The sequence below is a fragment of the Lithobates pipiens genome, unplaced genomic scaffold (genome assembly GCF_037356315.1).
Source record: "Lithobates pipiens isolate NorthernLeopardFrog02 unplaced genomic scaffold, aLitPip1_a1.2 Scaffold_13, whole genome shotgun sequence".
Lineage (NCBI taxonomy): Eukaryota > Metazoa > Chordata > Amphibia > Anura > Ranidae > Lithobates > Lithobates pipiens.
Window position 1 is genome coordinate 352,050,039 of NW_027507718.1, and position 19,499 is coordinate 352,069,537.

The window sequence follows — 19,499 nt, forward strand, 5'->3', positions numbered from 1 at the left end:
TAGACTTGGCTGTAAATTCCATATCTTGGAGTAAAGGGCACAAGCCACCCTACCTTCCATTCCTTGTTCTACTCTCTATTGCTTGCTTCAAAACAGAGGGCTTACAGAGAGCCAGGGGGTATGTCCTCTAATGCTTTGCCAGTGCCCAATGGTCTGAAGGTACATAACCATAACACATGGTGTATGAATATTCTGCCTGTAATATTATCGGTAAGGATAAATTCAGGATAATTTAAATGGGGGTTAAATATTAGTGTTTGATATAACGCGTGGTGGTTTGGTTTTTTACTTCTTCAATTTGTGGTTGCCTGAAAAAACACTGACCCATATATATAATACAATTCAGTGTGTAATGTGTGTGTTTGTTATTTTTTTTCTTCATTGCTTTTAGCACCCTGTGTTGGATGAACCTCTTGCAGAAGCTGTGTGTATTGTGGCGGATACAGATCGATGGAGTGTCCAGGTTGCCAGCAGCCAGAAGACCACTGTGGACAACACCAAACTTGGCACAGATGTCTTGGTGTCTAATCAAGTGTGCAACTTAATTCAGACCATTTTACACCTGTATAAACTCAAAACTCCGCCTTTATTTGTAAGTATCCGACAATAGAGGTGACATTCTGCAGTACAATGGAAACTGTATAACTTAACCCATTTTTAGAGTCATGTGATTTCTTTATTTGCAGTTTTTATTATCTTTGTTTTAAACCTGTCTGTCCTGTCATCGGAGTTCTGTTTGTTTCCATCAGGTATGGTTGGGTGCTCTGCCCTTTCAGCTAAGCTTTTTACCATGGGTCATGCAAGGCTTTGACTCCAATTCCCCAATTATTTTCTCACTCACAACACTGCGTCATTCACGTGTTTACTGTAGCCAGTCTAATTGAAAATCTGAAGATTTCGTTTAAAAAAAAAAAAAAAGCTCTTACATTTAACTACATTGAACTCCTTGGTCTTTAGAGGCACTGCTAATGTAGGCAGGGCCTCACAGATGCATCCTGTGAAGGCTACCTGGCCATCCTGGAAATGTTTTATATATTTATATATATATATATATATATATATATATATATATTAATATAATTTATAGAGAGAGAGAGACCTTATTCTGTCTGCATGGCCTTCACAGTCTCTTTGGACCATCTCTTAAAAACATTATCAGGGATGCTGATAGTGTCAAAAGCACCCATCTTCCACAACAGAAGATTCTGGGTCAAGGTCATTGTTCCAGTCCCTGTGGCAGAATGGTTCTAGGGGTTTTACTCCAGCCCGTTCACTGTTCCTAAATCCAAAGGGCACATTACCCTCATCTTCCCTCTCAACACTTCACATTTTGAGTCTAGAAATTCCAGTTGGAATTCACCAAATCTGCCTACGTACATGTACCCATTTTCTTGCTGCAACAGGCATTCTGTACTTTGCTGTGTGGCCGCTATGCTTAATTTGTGGACCTGCTCTTCAGCCACTCTTCTGGAGCCAGCACTGGAGGTGCAATGTTAACCCTGTAGTATTCTATTGGCATCCCCTGTTTTAGAATGCTTGGATAACCTCCAGTTGGGGGGGCAGTCAAGAGGTCTCTGATGGATAGCAGACCTCTAACTGATCAGAAGTTAGAGGTTCGGGTGGATTCTGAAGCTTCAGAAATTGTCCCTGGAACCAACTCATCGCATCACTTGGAGTATCTGGGTCCAGTTATGGGCACATCTTAGGACAGAGTCCACCTTTTGCCAGTATATAATACATATTGAGCAAAATTATAAATGCAACACTTTTTTGTGTTTGCCCTTATTTATCATGAGCTGAACTTAAAGAGCTACAACTTTTTCTATGTAAACAAAAGGCATATTTTTTTTCTTTCAAATATTGTTCACAAATCTATCTAAATCTGTGTTGGTGAGCACTTCTCTTTTGCCAAGATAATCCATCCACCTCACACGTGTGGAATATCATGATGCTGATTAGACAGCGGGATTGTTGCACAGGTGTGCCTTAGGCTGGCCAAAATAAAAGACCACTCTAAAATGTGCAGTTTTGCTGTATTGGGGGGTCGGGGGGGAGGGTCGTATCTGGTGTGACCATTTGCCTCACGCAGCGCAGGACATCTCCTTCACATAGAGTTGATCAGGTTGTTGATTGTGGCCTTTGGAATGTTGGTCCTTTCCTCTTCAATAGCTGTGTGAAGTTGCTGGATATTGTCAGGAACTGGAACACGCTGTCGTACACACAGATCCAGAGCATCCCAAACACATGCAAAGGGTGACACGTTCGGTGATTATGCTGGGCATTCAAGAACTGGGATGTTTTCAGCTTCCAGGAATTGTGTACAGATCTTTGCAACACGGGGCTGTGCATTATCATGCTGCAACATGAGGTGATGGTCGTGGATGAATGGCACAACAATGGGCCTTTAGGATCTCGGCATGGTATCTCTGCATTCAAAATGCCATCAATAAAATCCACCCTTGTTTGTTGTGCCTGTACTATAACCCCATCGCCACCATGGGCAACTCGATCCACAACGTTGACATTAGCACACCGTTCACCCACGTTACGCCATACATGCAGTTTGCCATCTGACCTGTACAGTGAAAACCAGGATTCAAGAGAAGAGAACACCTCTCCAAAGTGCCAAATGCCATTGAATGTGAGCATTTGCCCACTCAAGTCGGCTACGATGATGAACTGTAGTCGGGTCAAGACCCCGATGAGGATGCCAAGCATGCAAATGAGCTTCCCTGAGATTGTTTCTAACAGTTTGTGCAGACATTCTTTGGTTATGCAAACCGATTGTTGCAGCAGCTGTCCCGGTGGCTGGTCTCAGACTATCTTGGAGGCTAAGATGCTGGATGTGGAGGTCCCGGGCTGGTGTGGTTACACGTGGTCTGCCTTTGGAGGCCAGTTACTGCCAAATTTTCTGGAACGCCTATGGAGACCGCTTATTGTAGAGAAATGAACATTTAATTCAAGGGCAACAGCTCTGGTGGACATTCCTGTGTCAATTGCACGCTCCCTCAAAACGTGCGACATCTGTGGCATTGTGCTGTGTGATAAAACGGCACATTTTTAGAGTGACCTTATATTGTGGCCAGCCTAAGGCATACCTGTGCAATAATTATGCTGTCTAATCCGCATCTTGATATTCCTCACCTGTGAGGTGGATGGATTATCTCGGCAAAGGAGAAGTGCTCACTAACACAGATTTAGACAGATTTGTGAACAATGTTTGAGAGAAATAGGCATTTTGTGTACATAGAAAAAGTCATGGATTTTTAAGTGTGTGAGTATGTATGTATATGTGTGTGTGTGTGTGTGTATGTATGTATGTATGTATGTATGTATATATATATATATATATATATATATATATATATATATATATATATATATATATATATATATATATATATATATATATATATATATATATATATATATATATATATATATTATAATTTATTTACAGTTGTACTCATAGGTTTATATACCCTCGCAGATTTATGATTTCTTGGCCATTTTTCAGAGAATAACACAAAATAACACTTCTTTCACTTATGGTTAGTGTTTGGCTGAAGCTATTTATTATCAATCGACTTTGTTTATTTTTTTTTTAAATCCTAATGACAACAGAAACTACCCAACTGACCCTTATCAAAAGTTTACATAGCCTGATGATTTTGGTCTGATAACATGCACACAAGTTGACACAAACGGGTTTGAATGGCTTTTAAAGGTATCCATCCTCATCTGTGATCTGTTTGCTTGCAATTTGTGTGTGTGTGTGTGTGTGTGTGTGTGTGTATAAAGGTCAATGAGTTTCTGGACTCCTGACAGACGCTTGCATCTTTCATCCAGTGCTGCACTGATGTTTCTGGATTCTGAATCATGGGGAAAGCAAAAGATTTGTCAAAGGATCTTTGGAAAAAGGTAGTTGACCTGTATAAAACAGGAAAGGGATATAAAAAGATATCTAAGGAAGTGAGAATGCCAATCAGCAGTGTTCAAACTCTAATCAAGATGTGGAAAACAAGGGTTTCTGTTGAAACCAAACCTTGGTCAGGTAGATCAACTAAAATTTCAGCCACGACTGCCAGGAAAATTTTGTTTGGGATGCAAAGAAAAAGCCACAAATAACTTCAGGTGAAATACAGGACTCTCTGAAAACATGTGGTGTGGCTGTTTTCAAGATGCACAATAAGAAGGCACTTGAAGAAAGATGGGCTGCATGGTCGAGTCGCCAGAAGAAAGCCATTACTATTCAAATGCCACAAAGTACCCCGCTTACAATACGCCAAATGGCACAGAGACAAGGCTCGAACCTTCTGGCACAAAGTAATTTGTAGTGATGAGACTAAATTTGAGATTTTTGGCCACAACCATAATTAATTTGGAGAGGAGTCAACAAGGCTTATGATGAAAGGTACACCATTCCTACTGGGAAACCAGAGGTGGATCGCTGATGTTTTGGGGATTTGTGAGCTACAAAGGCACAGGAAATTTGGTCAAAATTGATGGCAAGATGAATGCAGTTATCCAAAAATACTGGAGAAACATTATCAGCCAGGAAGCTGCGCATGGGACGTACTTGGACATTTCGACATGACTGATCCAAAACACAAGGCCAAGTCGACCTGTCATTGACTACAGCGGTATAAAGTGAAGGTTCTGGAGTGGCCATCTCTGTCTCCTGATCTCGATATCATTGAGCCACTCTGGGGAGATCTCAAACATGCAGTTCATGCAAGACAGCCCAAGAATTTACAGGAACTGGAGGCTTTGCCAAGAGGAATGGGCAGCTTTACCATCTGAGAAGATGAAGAACCTCATTCACAAATACCACAAACGACTTCAAGCTGTCATTGATGTTAAAGGGGACAATACACGTTATTAAGAACTGGGGTATGTAAACTTTTGATCAGGGTCATTTGGGTAATTTCTGTTGTGATTTATGATTTTAAAAAGAATAACCAAAGTTGAATGATAATGGATTCAGCCAAACACTGACCATGAGTCAAAGAAGTTTTTGTGTTATTCATATATATGACGTATAATCTATTAATTGCTCTTGTTTTCATATTTAACCCTTAGTGCGTGATGTATCTAGAAGACAAGTTACAAGAGCTGTATTTCAAGAGTAAAATGTTGTCAGAGTATTTAAGGGGCCACAAGAGAGTCCATGTAAAAGAGCTTGGTTTGGTATTGGGGTGAGTAACTGATAACAAAATTTTGTATTTTAAATCTGATGTAATATACTCAAATCTATTCTTTGGATTAAAAGAGACAAATTATGCTTTTTTTATAGTTGGTGTTCCGATGAATGGGTTGTTTGAAGGGGTACACAAAAAAGACTGTAAGGAGATCAGAAAGTTATGTATGCAGCTTTTAAGTGTGTGTGTGTGTGTATATATATATATAATGTGTGTGTGTGTGTGTGTGGATATAGATATAGATATAGATATAGATATATAGATATAGATATATATATATATATATATATATATATATATATATATATAACATTTTTAACATGCAGATTTCTGTTTTTGTGAAGATCTTTAGCAGATTTTGTATTAAAATGCATGGCCCAATTATAGTATCTGGGTCCCTAACCCCTGTAAATATCATCTCTTGAATAAAATGGATCTGTAAAAAAAAATTGTAGATTTTGTATCTTGCCCTATTCCATTGGTGAGAATGAGAAGTCTATAAAAATCCTGGGGAATACAGAGCAACTAAGATCTCTCAAGGTGGGAAATGGACTGAAGTGTCTTCTTGCAAAATTTTACCTGTGCTGCATTTCCCAGGAATTTTACTAGAAGGATGTTGAAGCTACGCCTCTGATTCGGCGATGTGAAGACTGGTGGTAACGAAAGTATAACAACCTTTTGGTTTCATTTTTTTTTTTTTTTTGTACATCCTGCAATGCAGGTAATTTGTACAGGGCAAGAGGAAATGGACATTAGAAGTCAACCTTGGATTGTCTATACATATACATAGTGTGTGTGTGTGTGTGTGTGTGTGTGTGTATGTATATGTGTATATATATATATATATATAATAGTATATTACAAAATGTGTAAAAGCTTAAACTGAAAAAGTGGATGTCGCTAATGTGGCTGGAGCACATCATTCCACAGTAATAGTAGGGTACCCCTGTATATAGACTGCTCCAATGTGTATAGGACTCGGTTGACATAATGGCTCCTTTTTTGCCTAGGAGCAATTACGGTTTGTGGAAGAGATGGGTAGCTGACACAACTTCATCTCCTCCAATGTAATTGGCATTGTCACAATTTACTAAGAGCTTCTCATTCATACAGGACAATGTACTGCCATTTGTCAATCTATAAAAGCGATGTTCTTAACCTCCTCTGTGTACTAAAGTAAAGACCATTTCTATGAATTATCATTTAACTATAGTACTTGTATTTATAATTCTGTGTGGGGTAACCCAAGTGAAGCAATATATTGCTTTTTGTGCTGTCAGTTTATTTTCTAACTACTTCTTTTTTTTTTTTCTGTACAAATTTAGGATTGAATCCAGTGACTTACCTCTGCTGGCAGCTGTGGCAAGTACTCATTCACCCCATGTTGCACAAATCCTTTTATAAGCTGCGTTCTACAAATGGTCATTCCTTAAGCTGCAAATCGGCAACCAATCAGAAGAAGGGCCAGTGGATTGTGCTGCCATTTCTTCCTACCATAAACTCCTTTGCCCCTCTAACCCCTAGGGGACACCTTTTTTAAAAGTTTACATGAAGTACAAGGCATTATGGTGTTTCCCCCGTGGCCTTCTGTCGTTTCACAGGGAAGAATTAAGGAGAAGTCTGAAATTCTCAAACACTACAGAAGCGTTTTTGACTCTGCATGCTTGTTAGGATTTTCTTCAATGGACGATGTATATATCTTTCCGTTTTCTACCTTTTTTGTTTTTGTTTTTGTTTTTTTGCTCTTACTTGGAGCATTATCAATTGTACGTTTATGGCAGCGTGTTTTTAATAGAAAATGTATGGATTATAGCATGCTAGGATTGTGCTGAAATGCTTTGTAACACAAACATGGGAACTATTCTCATTCACCATCAATTTCTCTTAATTCGGGGCCATATATTTATCAGTTGACTCTTGACAACTCTTGTAATCCTTTTGGCTGACACAAGTGGAATAATCTTGCATATATATATATATATATAGTATAGAAGTTTCTATTTTCCTGGTAGGATGGTCATTGTTCAACCTTACTATTTAATGAATTATTGGGCTTCAGCAAGCATGCAGACAGGCAGTTCTGACTTCAGTGGCTTCGTAGGAAGTATTCAAGTAGTGAAGCTGTAAGAGGAACATGAAGAAATCCAGGGAACTTGGGGCTGTTTTAAGTATTCTAACACAGTCAAAGCTCCCAGTGCCTGATTGCAAGCTGCACAATGCCAAGAGTATGCTTTCCTATGGCTGTGTAGGATATTGGCTATTTTTGACAGTTCACTTTCAGCCTGCAGTGTCAGCACCAGCAGTTCTGTTGCGTTAAGTTTACTTTGCAGAGGTGGTGACTTACCTGGATCCTTAACTTTGACTGGTGCATCAGATTCTGTATTGTGCATTCCCCAAATATCATTCTGTGATTCACACATCCCAGAAGGGAAAAGTACAATGGGGCACTGCCGCTAGTGACAGCCAAATGTTTGGAAGTAGTCTGACTGCTGAATTATGTTTCCCCTTACACCTATATACAAGAAAGTTTAAATCCCATGAACAATAATGCTGAGCTGAAAGTCTGTGCAGCAGGGCCCTAGTCCTCCTTTGAAAAGGCGTGAGCTGTGGTCAATTTGATGAAAATTTAAACCGTGGCCTGAAGGCAATATTTGATATCCATCAAATGCCTGACATCATCATTTTACATGTAGGAGGCATGATGCTTCAGGCATTGGTGCAATATTACTGTTTCATATATGCCAAAATCTGAATATGTGCCTGTTTTCTCCAAACCATCCCTTCCAGTCCTACCAAAATTGTGCTGCAAAACGAGGGACAGCTGACACTTCAGTCCATGCAGTTTTTTTTTCTGCATCAAAAACACATGAAAAGTAGGTTATATGGTTTTCAATGGCATAGTTTTACACCAGTGCTTGCTGTTCCAGTGCATTCCAGTTCCAAAAAAAAGTAGAACATGCTGCATTTTTCCTGCACTGGGACTGTACTGGAACGCTGTAAAATGCATAAAAAATGCACCAGAACGCACATGTCCTTAACCACTTAAGGGCCGAGCCTCTTTTTGAGAAAATTTATTGGAACCCCTAAACATTATAAAAAAAAAATTCTAACACACTTGAGCAGTGTTTCTCAACTCCAGTCCTCAAGGCGCCCCAACAGGTCATGTTTTCAGGATTTCCCGCAGATGAGATGGCTGTGGTAATTGCTAAGGCAGTGAAACTGATCAAATCACCTGTGCAAAATAATGGAAAACCTGAAAACATGACCTGTTGGTGTGCCTTGAGGACAGGAGTTGAGAAACACTGCACTAGAGAATAAAATGGCAGTCGTTGCAATACTTTCTGTCACACCGTATTTGCTCAGCTGTCTTGGAAGCGCACCTTTTTTGGAAAAAAAAATACACTTTTTTTTTTAATTAAAATAAGACAACAGTAAGGTTAGCCCATTTTTTTTTTATATATTGTGAAAGATCATGTTTTTTTTTTACAGGTTGCATGTTTTGAGTTAGAGGAGGTCTAGTGCTAGAATTGTTGCTCGCGGCAATACCTCACGTGTGGTTTGAACACTGTTTTTCATATGCGGGAGCGCTGCTCACGTATGCGTTCGCTTCTGCACGCGAGCTTGGTGGGTCGGGGCGTGTTTAAAAAAAATAAAAGTTCTTATTTATTTTACCCTTTTTTTTTTTTTTTTTTTTAAGAACAGTGTAAAAATAAAAAAAGTTACTTTTATTCCTATTATAAGGAATGTAAACATCCCTTGTAATAGAAAAAAAAGCACGACCAGACCTCTTAAATATGAGATCTGGGGTCAAAAAGACCTCAGATCTCATATTTACACTAAAATGCAATCATTAAAAAAATAATTGTCATTTAAAAAAAGGCCCTTTAAGAGCTATGGGCGGAAGTGACATTTTGATGTTGCTTCCGCCCTGCAATGGTATGGAGACTGGTTGGGGCTATCTTTCCCTCACTCGTGTCCATACCCAGCATGGCAGAGGAACTTATTGTCTCCGCTGCTGCCGATGGCTCCAGTAAGCGGCAGTGCGCCAATAAAAGCAATCTTTGGCGACGAGTCTGCCGTAGAGGCCACCATTATCGGAAACCGGACTGCCGGCCGAAGAAGAGGTTACTGGGGTTATTGCAGCTAGCTGCTGCCATAACAACGATATTCCTCTTCAGAGTTAGGATATATATCGGTGTGCGTGGTACGGAAGTGATTAAGATGAAGAAAAGAGGGAAAAAAAATGCATTGGACTGCATCAAAAATGCACATGCAGAAAAGCATCTGGAACACATCCGGACTGCATTTCTATGGCGTGAACTGGCTCTGAAGCTAGTTCTTCTGTTTTTTTCAGTAACCACGTGAAAGGGCAGTAAACAAAGGCACCTACAGGAAATATGGTACATATAAAATGTAAGGTACAGTTCAGTAAAAAAAAAAAAAAAAAAAAATGCAGTATATTGGTGGAAATCATAATATTATTTATCAAACCTGTATCGTGCTGTTCCTTTCAAGTGCAATAAAACCAATATGCAACTTTAATTACCATTACCTTAAAACAAAAACAAATTGATAGCTAAAGTGTTACCACTTTAAATAATAATGCTATCCATCATTCAGTGTGAAAAGATCACATTAAATGATGATCAAGTCCCATTCACTACGTGGAAAGGTTCTTCTCTGCCACCAACAGTTTACCGTGTGGTTTGACCCCTTATCAATGGAGGTCTCTTGGCACTTAAACTCGCTCAAATGGCTCTCACTGGTTTCAGAATGTTCTCATTGGCATCAATCTCCACATCTTCCAATAAGCAACTTCTCACAGGCAGACAGTGTCTGGACGCTGGTGGAGCTCATAACCTCTCTGATTTTGAATGTGATGCACAAAATATTTCTGTCCAGGTCCTCAGTCTCAATCACATCCTCCTGGGGTAACTCCTCTTTCAGATCTACAGTTGTGACCGAGTTGCTTATTGGAAGGCATGTGGAGATTGATAGTAGCGAACCATTCTGAATCAAGTGCCCTGTGAGCCATTTGAGCGGGTTTAAACTTTAAGAGACCTCCACTGACAGGTTTTAAACCACATAGTAAGTAGTACGGCTATGTGTTGGTGGCAGTGAAGGACCGTTCCACGTGGTGTATTGATGCTTTCATTAAAACTTTTTACACAGTGAACTTGGAAAGGGACATGATTTAATCTTTAAATGTTATCCATCATTTAATGTAAAAAAAAAAAAAAAAATCTTAAAGTGTTAACACTTTAGATATCAAATTGTTTACATTTTAAGGGGATGGTAATTTGTTTTATATTGGTTTTATTGGACTTAAATGAACAGTACTATACATGTTTGATGCATAATTTTTGCAACTATCTGTGGGTTTTTTGTTGGCAGCTGTTAGTTTTTTTTTAAATTTATTTAAAGTAGATCTTTGGGTACATTTGGACACCAATTTTAAAGGGATTGCGGTTTGCAAAACTGCTTATTTTTCATCACACTCAAAGTAATAGTGCTACAAACGTAAGCTGTTATGGGTATTTTGTAGATAATAGTTCTGTTTTACAGAAACACTCTCGATCACATCAGGATATTATTTTGCATTAGTGCAGAGTTTATTTGGTTTTGCAGAAATCACAATATCCCCATTGATCTTATTCGTTTCTGATAAACCCAATAGACATCTACAGGTTGTGCCATGGTGAGAGGGAAATGACCATTCTAAGCCCCAAGGAATCTAAATGCTTCAGTAAGGCAGTGAAAAGAGTATTGATGGTGCGCACAATGCTTTAATATCTAGCAGCCAACCCTAAATCCTTTCTTGTCTAATAGGGTATGATTAATTGATCTGAGATATGATTGGTTGCTCTGGGCTGCTTCACTCTGTACCTCCTGGTTCTTCACCACCACATTGTTGTTTGTTTCATCATACTGTAATCTTGCATTAGTTGGGAGAGTTTTCTTGAAGATTCAGCCCCATCTTTCATGGGCAGATTTTAGAACCGCATTTTGATTGCTGTATTTGTTAGTTGGGTTTTCTTTTATGAACCCTTTCAGGTAAATGTATAATTATGAATCCTTTTTAATCAAATGTGGAAGTTCTGGCATAGGTCTCAATAGCTGTAAATTCCCAGTGAGAGACTCTTCTTTATGTACACCTATAGAGACCAGTGGAGGGTGCATGATATAATTATATCTGTACTATAAATACTCAGATGAGGTTTTCATAGGAATATACTGGGAAGTTAAGGCCAGTAGCCTATTTGTAGACATGCAATTAGATCTCATCAGGATCCTTTATGAATACAGGTAAGGACACTGACTGGATTTTTTAATCAGCTGTTATCATTGACTAGATTTGTGATCAGTTGATATTAAATCCAGTGCTTTGGCATGACTACTGGTCCAATAAGCTGTCCAGGAGGTGGTCAGTCATGGGAACCCTCCCAAATATATCTTAACCTTTTTGGACAGTAACATCTTGCTTGACTCAAAATTTAAATCTGTTAGGACTGGTCCTAAAGCCTGTGCTGTCGCATTCCTTGCTTTGAATAGAGACTCTAATGCTAAAACCTTACCTAATATAAAAGCTGCTGGCTGCCTATAGTCCTTTTGCAAAGGATTCTTCCAGAAATGGAAATGACTAAGGCCCCATGCACATAGGTTGTCTAACCTCTCCTAAATGTCTTTCCTCTTGACAGCCGCGTTATTGCAGAAATAAAGCTTGATGCCTGTAAACGTGTTTGGACGTGTCAAAAGCATGGGCGGTAATGCACAATTAGACACGTTTACATGCGTCAAGTGTTATTCTTTCTGCCAAAACATAGCTGCTCCTGGATGCGCTGGCAGTGGGGGGGTGTTTTTTTTGTTTTCTTTTTTCCTTCCTCCAAACCTGACTAACCTGAAGGGGCATTTAGAGGCAGAAAGAAAATGCCAGATGCCCCTAAAAGCAGTATTTAAAAAAAACATGTGTGCATGAGCCCTAAACAAACTGGGGCTGCATTGTTCATAGCAACCAGTCAGATTCTCCTTTCATTTTTCTGCCCAGCACTGGGAAACTGATGGCTGCCATCTGCTGGTTCAATAGACAATCCAACGGCTTGTAAAGTGTTAATCATGCATGCTATTTCACACTGACTTTTGAAACTGAACTTCAGGCGCACGCTGAAGCTTACAGTAAATTGCCTAAATGGTGTGAATTCTGAAAATAATACTTATATAAAATGTAATTCTAAATACCTTTTTATGCAACTGTTAAAGTTGGCTCCTTAAAAAAAAAAATTTGTATGCAGCAAAGGAGAAATGACAAATGATGGAGTCCTTCTTCAGGAATGAGAGCTGGAAAGGTTTCTCTCTGGGAGCATGTTGGGGACTGCAGAAAACCAGTCGTCTAGCTGGAGCTTCTTACAGGAAAAGGATTGTTCTGTACAAAGGTACTATTTTTGCTGAGTACATAGGCTGCTTAAACAAATAACACTATCCCATTACAATTATGCTGGGCAAGATCATTACAGGCCATGTGTTTTTGCTGGATTTCTGCTTTAAATTGAAGAGCCATTTAATAATTTATGAAATGTCCTATAACCAGCCCTTTTGAGGAATGAGATCTTCAGCACTGGTAATTTTGTAGCAGAATATTTTATGGTATAGTATAACATTTTATATAAGCTTGCTCACCTTGCACTACTGCAAAAATTCAGCAAGGCCATGAAATGATGCTGTATGCTAGCTCAACGTAACCAATCGGTAAAATATGGTAGAAAATAATTTCAGGTTACATCCTTAAGGGTGAATAAAACTTGCTTAAGTCAATATTTAAATGTATTCATATAAAACACTAATTATCAGACCTTGGTCACTGTCTCTTCTTCACGTTACTACCTCAATTGTTAGGACTGTGACTCTTTAAGTCTTAATTTTCATTAAAATGGGGGGGAAAAAACACCTCAAGAATGCATTGTGTAATTATTAGTGAAGTGATAGACCAGACTGCGTTCAAATGTATCACAATTCACTTTACTGTGTTGTGTAAGCTGGGTGGAAATGCACTACACAAGACATGGATGCTAGTTATTTTGTATGTTTAAAAAGAATCCAGTTATGAGTTTTGAGTTATACATTTTTTTTTTTTTTTCCCTCTTGCGTTTAGAATTTTTTTTTTAGCAGTATTCAAGTAGATTCTGCTTCAACAAGTTTGGATTTGAATCCATTTCGGTGTGTTTATGGAGGAAACGTACAGATGTTAAGCTTATCGTATTTGCAAAGAGTCTAACATTACTAAATGTTAGTGTATTGTTAAAATGAGCTGCTGTCACCGTGTTGAGGCCAGATAACACTTAATTCTGGAACTTTTATTTTATATTGCTGCTTAATTTAGAAGTATATTTTTAGTACAGATTGAACCTAACCCCATCTGGTCATCTTTTTTTCTTTGTGACGAATTGGATGTTGATGCAGACAGTCTTACTGTGTATGTATGAATATGCTGTCCACATAGCAGGAGACATTGTTAACGTGATTGTGTGCGTGGCACTGTCTCCTAGGTAGATATTATTTGCACTGTATAGTATTCATTGAACAGTTGTCAGTTGAATTTGGGATATATATATATAATTTACTGTTATATCATCTTAAATATATTTTATGTGGCATTTGGTGCAATAAACCTTTTGAATACATGTATTATGTGTATTTTATTATCTTGTGTGTTCATTATGCAATAAATGAAAACTAATCTCATAACCCTGTGCTATGGTTATCTGCAATAGTAAACTTTTCAGCTCAGGCCTGGTAAGAGCGAGTGAAGGTTGCCCAGAATAATGGAGGTAAATGGAGCTGTGTTTTTACAGCACGTTTATGTTCTGGACTTTGTTGCTATAATGCCTTGTGAAGAACACTTTGACAAATGCTTATTGCAGATATTTGCCAGTGAGTGCAGTGGTGTGAGATTTGTACTATTTGTTAAAGAAGCTAGCGTTATTCCATTCCCGCTGCTTTCCCTACTTCAGTCTCTCTCTGTAGTGTGTACCATATGAGATTTAAAAAGAATGGCCATTCCGAAACCACAGGGCTGCCATAGCTCATTTCTGATTTTTTTTCTTTTTTATTTGTCTGGCTATCTCGCTGCTCACTTTTCTGCTTCCCATGCTTGTCAGGTTCGTAGCTACAGACCACAAGACGAATAGTACTTTCCTAAAGGTGATAAGTAAATAAATAAATGTTTGCTCACATTCCTTTACATGTGCATCTCTAGTAATACCTATTTAAGAAGTTTCTAAGATGCACAATATAGAAAGGGGGTTAAAGATTTGCACTAGTTGGCCAGTGGTTAAAGCTTGTTGAAGGCATGGCAAATTTTACTAGCTCGGACCATTGTAGGTATGGAACCTGGAAATTGCTGTAGTAGGCACCACTTCTAGAGGTCAACCGATATGGGTTTTTCTCTGGCCGATGCCGATATTTCGAAATCACGGTGGCCGATGGCCAATATATGATCCTGTTTTTTTTTTTTTTGTTTTTTTTTTTTTTTGGGCTGATATGTTAGGCCAATTTAAAAAAAAAAAAAATTTCGTCCCCTTTAATTTTATTCCCTAGGATCTCTGCTAAAAAAATATATATAATTTTTGGGGGTTCCAAGTGATTTTCTGGCAGAAAATACAGGATTTTTACTTGTAAGCAACAAGTGTCAGAAAAGATTTAGTCTTTAAATGGTTAAACTGAGAACTCTACACACAAAGCTCAATTCATTCAGAAGTGTAAACATTGTATCTCTTTGCTCTTTTCTTGGGAGACTGCCCAGAGAGGAGGAAAGTCGCTTCACTGAAGACTCAGGCAACTTGCATTGACTTCTATTTCAGAAGTCATTTGCAAGTCGCGCTGTAGTTAAAATCGGCCTTTTTATCAGCACAATCGGCCCATGCCGATTAATTAAAAAATGGCAAATATCGGCCGATATATCGGTCGACCTCTAACCACTACCACAGTGATCTGCATTGGTGATTTCCAGCTTCCACAGGGATCCCGAAAGCATGGCACATACATAATTACATTGGTGCAAACTGGACCAATGTAACCATGTAAACATTTCCATATCTTGAATTCAGGTTTACTAACCTAGTTAGAACCCACACAAAGAGTGTTGCAAAATATTAGATTTGGAAATAACACATTTACAAGAAGTAAGTAAGATAGTTTAATACCACTCATCTCCAGCCACAAAACCTAGGTCTTCATTCACTATTTTCTGGTTATTCTTCTGTAAGCAGTAGCATGTGAATACACACGAAGATGTGTCCAAGTTGGCTCCACAAGGAGTCTGCTTATAAACCATTATTCTGTTCTTCAGTTCTTATGCTGCCATCAACACTTTTATCCTAGGGAAGAAAGTATCACATTATCAAACAGAACTGTCAAAGCACAATCCATCTATAAATATGAAAAACAAAGCAGATATTTAGTAAGCTAGTGCCCTACTTGACTGAAAGTCCCAGCTGTAATAAAATCCCACATCATACTGTACTTAAATATATTGGTGTGACTGCGTACAAGTTTTCTAAACGACATAATCACATATTTACCCTTTTTTTTTTTTTTTTTTTTTTAATTATGCATTGGATTAGATGTATTTTACAGTGTTATCAAGAGGGCAGTTTGCACCCTTAAAGTGGATGTAAACCTATACATATACCCAGTGAAGTGAACCATTTCAGATATACAAAGATAAAACTAATCTCCCTACATAAGTTTTACATGTTAATCTGCTGTCTTCATCTGTATATACTGTTTAGAAAGTGCACATTGTGTAAGGAGATTTTCTCTTCCTGGTTGGCACTGCAGTGAAGCCTGGGCATACAGCCAAGACAGCTGATTGGAGGAAAGGCACATGCCCCCTCTCCTCATAGGTAGAGACTTTCAGCTCTGTCCCTTGAATCTTTCAGGGCTCTGCTAATCTATTTATAGCATCCTCCCTAAGGCTGGGTTCACACTGCTGCGATGCGGGAACGCTGAGAATCTGCTGCGGGTTCCCGCATCACATGCCTCCCGGCAGCAGTTCACACTGCCCTATGCGAACTGCTGGGATTGTCAGTGAAAAGTTAATGACACCCCCAGATCAGTTCGCATATCGCAGTGTGATCTGCAAACTCAGACAGGAATCGGATCGCATGGTTTGAACACCCATGCGATCTTATTCTGCTGCGGACCAAAAAAAGGGTCCTGTGCGAGTTTGGGCCGGATGCGATGCGAATTCAGCCATACTGTCTGTATGGCTGAACTCGCATTGCACAGAGATCGGATGTGATTTGCACTGCAGTGCGGTGCGAATTACATCCAATCTCGTCACCGCAGCAGTGTGAACCCAGCCTAACACAAACCTAATACCCCGTACACACGAGCGGAATTTCCATCGGAAAAATCTTGGATGGTTTTTCCAACAGAATTCCGCTCAAGCTTGGCTTGCATGCACACGTTCACACAAAAGTTCTCTGAACTTATGACCGTCAAGAACACAGTGATGTACAACACTACGACGAGCTGAGAAAATTAAGTTCAATGCTTCCGAACATGCGGAAAATTGTTTCCGAGCATGAGTGTTTTTGTTGTGCGTCGGAATTGCATACAGACGAGCCGAATTTCTCAAAAATAGAGAACCTGCTCTCAATCTTTTTCTGGCGGAAATTCCGCCAGTAAAAGTCAATGGAGCATACACACGGTCAGAATTTCTATTTATAGGCTGGTTATTCCTGCTTTATTGGACAGTGGTAAGCTTTTGAGGACACAACCACAACTGAGTCTTCCAAGTCCAACAAGTGTCACTCACTTTTTTAGCTTAACGACCTTATTTTATCTTTGGAATCTTCAATCAACTTAATACAGCACTCGCCTTGTGCAATACATGCACAGTAGACAGCCACAGGGAGCAATTCAGAGCCATCCGTGTGGAGCCCTAATCTTGAACCCCAACCCCCCAGGGGCATGCCCACCATTACTGGTAAAGTCAAGATCAGTGAGCTAGACAGGTAAGAGGATAACCCTGGGTCACTAAATATTACTGTACACACTTGGGACTGTTGCATGTATTCACTTTACAGAGTAATCTTTTTAAACTTGGTGTTAAAACTCATCCACTCGAAGCTTTGTTTTAGGTGGATGATCAGGTGGTAAATTGCACCATATGTCCCACATCTTACTGCCACTTCTGCCTAGACCCCTTATAAGATACTCAGGTGCTTCCTTTTGGTCTTTGTCATGAGGACTTTACAATGGTCTACTCCCAGGTTGTGAAGTACTTTTTTTTTAATTTTTTTTTTTTTTTACACACCATATATATCCTACTGGCAGCAAAACTTTACATAAACAAGTCTACTGAGCACCTTTTGGGTCATTTGTGTGTCATGTTTCATCTTTTTAGGCAGTCCCAATAAAGTCATTGACTTTAATTCCTGGATGTGCTGCCACTTCTTATCATTTTCCCCCTCACACAACACTTTTTTTTTTCTCCTTATTTAATCTTAAATTTTTCTTCTTCCATACAAATCATCATAATACCATACAACATAAAGAAAAGAAATATAACAAGTATTAGAAACACATTCTCTTTCAGTACTTTCTCATCTTCTTTATCCCATGTTTCCTTGCATATCCCCCTCCTTTATCCCTCTCCCCTCCCTCATCCCAAAGATTTTATTTATGGTTTCCACAACTCACCCCCAATAGCGAAACAGCTTTGGGCATCTTCATACCATATGTACAAGGTCTCCGTACCCTTGGCATCTAGGGCAACTGTCATCAGCTCTCCTTCCAAACAAGAACAATCTCTTGGGAGTTTAATAAGCCCTATATACCAACATCAGATGTGATATTTTTTGTGAGGGAGAGACCGATATCATTGGCCCTAGTGCCATTATGCTCCTCCACTGCTCATCTGAAATCTCCCCTATATCCTCTTCCTATCTCCTCTTTTGATTAGGGGGGGGGTCAAGGGCCTTATATGGTCAGATATGTAATAGTTCCAATATCAGAGATATAAACCCTCTAGTCTTATCTATTTTAAATATCTTCTGAAGTAAAGGGGTTTTGACCCACTGTGGTATATGTGGTCCAAACTGAGCTGCCAGGGCATGTCTCAACTGTAGATATCTGTAGAATGATTGTTGTGGTATAACATATTCCTTTTTCAGGTCTGAAAATGTTTTTAAAATTCTTCCATCATACAGTTGGATCAACCTGGTAATACCCTACCTTTCCCATGCTTTAATCTTCCCTATTAATAATAATTCCTAGGTCAGGGATATGCAATTAGCGGACCTGTCAGCTGTTTCAGAACTACAAGTCCCATGAGGCATAGCAATACTCTGACAGCCCCAAACATGACACCCAGAGGCAGAGGCATGATTGGACTTGTAGTTTTGCAACAGCTGGAGGTCCGCTAATTGCATACCCCTGCTGTAGGTTTTTATTATCCCAAAGGGGTGTATATTTTGACAGTCCTGTATATCCCATCAGTGTTTTTACTGTTTTCCATACCTTACCCACCATACTTATTATGGAGTTTTTATACTGAAAGGAATCTGCCTCTAATACATCAACCAATGTTTCATGCAGGGCTCCTGTCATCATTATCCTGCCGCCTGGGTTTCCCCCATCCCCCGATTCGCAGCCCACCAGATGCTGCAGCTGCGCCACCAAATAGTAGTTCCTAGGATGGGGTACCACCAGGTCCCCTCTCTCCATTGGTAATTGTAATGTCTGAAGCAAGATCCTTGCCTGACCCTTTTTCCAGATCAACTCCCGGAAAAGTTTCAAATTTTTTAAACCATTTTTTACATATCCATACTGGAGCATTGTTGTGGCATCCATATCATCTTAATCAAACTACGTCGGCCCTCCACCGATAAGGGGAGCCGACTCCAGACATCACACTTTCGTTTAAATTTATTCAATAATGGTATTATATTTTTGTTGATCTACTGGTTGGGATCTATTGTTAAATACTGAGATATTTCATTGTATCTACAACCTCCATTTGGGATACCACCAATGCAGCATCTCGAGGGTCGACCCGGAGCAACTCGGACTTCCCCCAGTTTATTACTAACCCCGTAAAAATTCCTAAGTCTTCTGCTAATTTAATTGCCTTCCTAAGGGATTGGCCAGTATCTCCTAAAAAAAAAAAAGGAGAACATCGTCCACGTATAATGCAATTCTTTCCTCCCCCCCCCCCCCCCTTCCTTTGGAACCCTTTTATCTCAGGGTTTGACCTAACTGCAGTCTCCAATGGCTCCATTGTGAGTGCAAAAAGCA

The 19,499-nt window shown here is 39.3% G+C and overlaps 2 protein-coding genes across 5 annotated transcripts in view; one reads left to right on the forward strand and one right to left on the reverse strand.

Moving 5' to 3' along the window:
• FNIP2 (folliculin interacting protein 2) overlaps positions 1-13,876 on the forward strand; it is a 104,940-nt gene extending 91,064 nt beyond the window's left edge. For all 3 annotated transcript variants that reach the window (XM_077477125.1, XM_077477122.1, XM_077477123.1), the window contains 3 exons: positions 392-592; positions 5,083-5,198; positions 6,527-13,876. In XM_077477125.1, coding sequence (XP_077333251.1) covers positions 392-592; positions 5,083-5,198; positions 6,527-6,605 — 396 coding nt within the window. In that variant the 3' untranslated portion in view covers positions 6,606-13,876. The remainder of the gene's footprint in view (positions 1-391; positions 593-5,082; positions 5,199-6,526) is intronic.
• A 1,501-nt stretch (positions 13,877-15,377) lies between these two features.
• Positions 15,378-19,499, reverse strand: part of SPMIP2 (sperm microtubule inner protein 2) — a 187,836-nt gene continuing 183,714 nt past the window's right edge. For both annotated transcript variants that reach the window (XM_077477126.1, XM_077477127.1), the window contains one exon: positions 15,378-15,571. In XM_077477126.1, the coding sequence (XP_077333252.1) occupies positions 15,518-15,571 (54 nt within the window). In that variant the 3' untranslated portion in view covers positions 15,378-15,517. The remainder of the gene's footprint in view (positions 15,572-19,499) is intronic.